The 5,579-nt window shown below is 34.0% G+C and overlaps 1 protein-coding gene across 1 annotated transcript; it reads right to left on the bottom strand.

The window, feature by feature from the left end:
- Positions 1–372: 372 nt before the first annotated feature.
- On the bottom strand, positions 373–5,579 carry LOC143615224 (uncharacterized). Its single transcript, XM_077088399.1, has 6 exons — positions 5,412–5,579; positions 3,772–3,799; positions 1,985–2,212; positions 1,500–1,563; positions 1,354–1,413; positions 373–574 (listed from the first exon to the last, which is right to left on the bottom strand). Exons 1-6 carry the CDS (start codon positions 5,540–5,542, stop codon positions 513–515), a joined length of 573 nt encoding a protein of 190 aa, XP_076944514.1. The 5' UTR covers positions 5,543–5,579; the 3' UTR covers positions 373–512.

The following is a 5,579-nucleotide window of genomic DNA, read 5'->3' on the forward strand; positions in this document are numbered from 1 at the left end:
TGTTATTTTAAGCAAATATTTATTTAAACTACGCGTTTAAAAATATACGTCTGTTGGTTTCATTGTTTACTGTTTTATTATCAGTTGGATGACTGGGTGTTGTGTCGGCTTCGCCAAAAAGGCAACAACTCAAACGTGAAAGTACAAGAGCTCCCTTCACCATACATGATTACAAACACTAATTTGGAAATAGAGTCGAACCGTAGGCTCAGAGAGATTCAAATAATGGCCTCGATTCTTGCGGGTCAAGGTATCCCTCCATTGACCTAAACGGGTTCTCCCAAACTACTTCAAGGAGACTAAACCGATCTAGAATATGGAAACGGATCGGTTTATAAAGAAAAGTTTACTTTTGATCAATAATGTGATTCGATTGTGTATGATAATGTCTATAGACTATAATAAGTTGCAAAATGATGCACAAAAGGTTGATGTTTGATTTTATTTTTCACAAATAAAATTTGTCTTTGATTTAGCGTCTTAGTAAAAATGTATACCCGCGGTTTTATATATCAGCTGTTGGCTGTCGCATGATTCTCCAGCTCATAGTGTTTGTGTACCATTTTTCTGTAATCTGAGAAACAGTTGGTTATTATTAATATTCATTTCACATAAAAGCAACAATGATTCCAATATCAGTATATCAGTTTCAGAATGTACATGAGTTGTAATTTATGTAAAAAGATATAAAACATAAACTTTTTATAAGGCCTGTAAACGAACCGAACAAACACGAACCGAGCATGTTCGTGTTCTTTAGTTTAACTTTAACTGAACAAACGATCGAACACGAACAATTAAAAGAACAGGGTTTTCTTGTTCGTGTTTGTTTGTTAAAAAAATGAGTGTGCTCGTGTTCATTATGTTCATTCGTTAATAACATATATGAACGTAAACATAACTGAGCAAACACCAACTACAAGTAAACATGAACATAAAGATGTTAGGCCTAAATTTATATTAAAACTAGACTATTCTATTGAGCAATTATGTAACTAGACAAAATTGTAACGAGTCTAAAAAATTAGACAACTATGCAAACAAATGAACTTATCCAAGCGCATACTAATTAACATAAATGAACAAAAACAAACGAAGATTAAAAATATATATATATATATATGTAAATGAACGAACATAAACGAACTTTCACGAGCAAAAGAGACATGCGTCGTTTGTTTTAACTAGATGGATGAAAATTTTTTGTTCATGTTAGTACATTTTTTAAATAAACGAACTTCTCGAGTTCATTGAACGTTCAGTTCGTTTACGTTTACAGGCCATAATATAATAAGCTGCTGTTGAGATATATGAAGTTTTTATCACAGTAAATTATGAAAATAATAATCTTACCTTCTTGATTGCTCCAGAGCGAAGCAGCAGAGCTGTTAAGAGGACTTTCAATATTTGGTTTTGCATAAAAGAAAAAAAAATATTAAACCAAAAAAATAAGACCTAATCGGAATCAAATATACTAGTTGATGAGGGGTTTTACAAACCTCCTAATAAACTTTGAATTGACAAAAGAATGGTTCTACAATCATAGGCTGCAGACCACTTGTCCTGCAATTAGAAAAAGAATTATTATTTTTTTCATACGATTATCCTAAAAAGTGATGACCAAAATTATACACAGATTTACATACCTGAAGGACTAATTTTGACGTTATTTTACTAATCTCGTGAAAATAACGTTAAAAGTGACGGACGGTTAATCAGGCATCATGTAGTGGCGTTGATAGCTGAAAGATAAGGGTACATGCACCGATCAGCCGGTGTCCCGATGATTGAGTGCTATGTGCCTTATGTCTAAGGCTTGATGCAAAACTACTATCGAGCCGGGGGTCTCACCGGAAGCAGCCTCTCTATCCCTATGGGGTAGAGGTAAGGCTGCCTACATCTTACCCTCCTCAGACCCTACCATAGCTTTGCTATTGGTGGGATATACTGAGTACGATGATGATGATGATGATGATTTACATACCTGAAGGATATCAAGGCAGATGTTACCAAACTGGTCAATATTAGGATGAAAGCACAATGTTTCAAATTTAACTTGAGGGGGTTTGAAAGGGTAGTCAAGGGGAAACTGTAATGAGAGTTTATAGGATAAACCCTCATACATAGTTCCTTTCCCGCCTTCTATAGTACCGATCCATGTAAATATGCTCTCTCCTTTTGGAAAAGCAGATACTCCAAGATCTCCACTCATCTATGCACATCAACAATTTTAACTGTTATTCAACTTAAAAACACCTTAAGATGTGCATTTACATGTTTGTAGAGAAAAAGAACAATATGACAAGATGTAAGTTTGCAAAATCTAAGTGCGAAAATTTGGTAAAACTTTGGCAGTAGAAAATACTTTACTAGAGAACGGTCATGTCGGTAGGCTTGTATTACAAAAGAACAAAACATTCAGTGAACTGTTCGTCGGGAAGTTTATTTATGAGCAAATGTTTATTGCTCATTTAGTTAAATGAACGAACATGAACACATGTCAAGTTCGTTCATTTATGTTTGTTGGTTTACATTTGTTTTAAGTTTGTTCATTATGTTTGTTGATATATCCGTCTAATTTTTTTAGGCCCATTACAATATAGTCTAATTTAATAACTTTTAAAACCCGGCACATTGTTGTTCACATTTGATTTTAATTGGTTTTAGCTCAGTTATCTTCGTTCGTCAATGTTCAGTTTTGTTCGTTCATGAACCGCTCGTTTATACTGTTAACGAACGAACATGACCACACTCATTTTCTTAACGAACGGACAGAGACAAGAAAACCTCGTTCGCTAATTGCTCATGTTCGGTTAAAGTTAAACAAACAAACAAACAAACAAACACGAACATGCTCCGTCATGTTTGTTTAGAAGCCTACATGTCGCTCTTATATGGATGTATACATAACAAATTGATTAGTGATGTCAAAGTTAAGCATACATTAAGGTTTAACACCAACATTTCATGCATTAAGATTAAACCAATAAATAAATACAAATTTAGTGCATAAAACTAGTCTTCCTAAATTAAAATTGCAAGTTTAAAACTAGTAATTGGTTCTTTTTTCTGTATGAAAAGTGAATATATACTAATTCTAAACATAATCACAGGGTGCAAAAAGGCCGAGCCACTTGTGAGATACTCGACATCAGACAAATAAAAATCTCGTAACCAGCCAAGTTTTTTCCAGCTCGAGCCAATCCCCAGCCTTATATAAAGCTCGTTTAGTAATCAATCCCGAGCTTGAAATAACTACTCAGAAGCCGAGATTAGGCTCGTTTAAGGTTTTTCTCAAAATACATAAAAATAATTACAAACGTTTATAAGTTAATTAGTAAATAATAAGCGAGCCAGTCTCAAGCTTGAAAACCTACTCTCAAACAGAGCTCGAAATGAGCCGAGCTCTCATAAGTCAAAACTAGCCGAGCTCGAGCCTGCTCAAGCTGGTGCTCAACTCAGCTCATCTACACCCCTAATTCACAGGTATCATCATCATCATCATCATGATTAATAATCAATCGATCATAGAGACCTAGTATTAGCCTATTAGGTATTACAAAGTTCTCAATATTCTCTTATGCACAGCCATATATTCTATCTCTATCGTCCTAATTAAATCCTACATATATGCATCAATTCACGCTCTATCCATCCTGCATCCTTACGGATCACAAAACATCACCATACAGAGTTCTAAATTCAATTACATAGCATATAAGTTCAATTAACAACTTATTAAGTAACAGACAGTATTAGTGTATGACATACCATTAGTGCCATAAGTTCCTTCTGTAACCTGCAGAAAAAGAGAAAAAAAAACAGATAATAAATTAATAATAGAGGTACAAACGAGCTGAGCTGCTCGAGATCGGCTCGTGACAAAAAGCTCAATCAAGCCGAGCTTAAACGAGCCTAAAAGTAACTAAATAATATATATTATATCATATATCAAAATATAATTAAGAATATATATAAAAACAATTAACAAATAGTAAACGAGCCGGAGATCGAGCCTAAAAGTAACTAAATAATATATATCATAATATAATTAAGAATATATACAAAATTAATTAACAAATAATAAACTAACCGAGCTCGAGCTTGAAAAAACTAAAACTACTCACGAACCGAGCTCGAGCTCTGTGTAAGCTGTTTGCACATAATAACAACTAGAAACCTAATTACGCTAACGGAAATCAAATTATAACAGATTAATCGTAAACCGTTACAACTGATTAACCTCTAAGTAACGGAAGTAGTATATAATGTCATATATAAAAATATAATTAAGATCATATATCTATACTATATATAATATAGGAGTGAGGGACCTCTTAAATTTTAAGAGGTACCACTCTTGTTGCATATTATACAAGTAACAATGCATATAATTTTAAGAATTTAGAGGTAAAGTAGTCTTTGCATATTCAAATATAATATACAATAGTGGTCCTCCAACTTTAATCAAGTTTTGTTAGTATATTAAATAGTTACATATTCCCCCTAGTTATTAACCAACTACCCCCACAACTTTAAACGGCCGTAACTTTTTCACACATTAATATTTATTCTAAAAAAATACACCATAAAAACGAGCATTTTATTATCTTTAATTTGAGTATGGTATTGCTATAGTTTATTAATTTTTAAAAAACTAACATGTTACATGATTACCAATTATTACCGGCAATAGGTCGGGCATGTTCGACTAATGGTGTTGGAACGGTTTAGGGTTGAAACAGGTTAATACAAAAAGGGTTAATTTAGTTCATGTCGGGGTGAGTTTAGATCGAAAGGGTTAATGTCAAAACGGACTTCGGGTTAAAACGCTTTCGGGTCGAAATAGGTTCGTAAAAAAAGATTGGGTTAAAAGTAGTTTATTTGAAATTATTATACATTTCATCTTTGCTTCTTGCTTGACGCCACATATTATGCGCGTTCAAGCATCAGTTACATGGATGACATTGTTTATACATACCGGTTGCTCGCGTATAGGCATTATGTGGTGCACTTAGTGGCACCGGTTACACGCCCGATGCCACGTTAAATGCATACCACTGTCGGGTTTTGCACGTACCGTTGCGAGGTTACAAACGTAGTAACAACGGTTGCGTTTCTATGTACACCGCTGCATGGTACGGGCAACTGGCTAGTATATATATAAAGATAACTAACAAATACTAAAACGAGCCGAGCTCGAGCTCTATGGAACGGAAATCAATTATAACAGATTAACCGTAAACCGTTACAACTAATTAACGAGTAACGGAATTAGTATACAATAGTATGCTTTATATCAAAATATAATTAAGATTTAAGAACATATATAAAAAAATAATTAATAGTAAACGAGCCAAGCTCGAGCTTTGAAAAACTACTCAACGGAAATCAAATAATAACAAATTAACCTCTGAGTAACGGAATTAGTGTCTACGGGAACCGGAGATGCTTTAGGGTGCTTTGACGATGACGTTTGATGACGTGGCTGTTGTTGTTCGGGCGATAGGTTATCCATTGGTGCATCCTGTCGAATCTCCATTAACAAACGGTTATGGTGTGAAGGTGAATTGGTGTGT

The sequence above is a fragment of the Bidens hawaiensis genome, unplaced genomic scaffold (assembly GCF_021521415.1).
Source record: "Bidens hawaiensis isolate Kalapana, Puna unplaced genomic scaffold, B.hawaiensis_p1.1 tig00042310_1, whole genome shotgun sequence".
NCBI lineage: Eukaryota > Viridiplantae > Streptophyta > Magnoliopsida > Asterales > Asteraceae > Bidens > Bidens hawaiensis.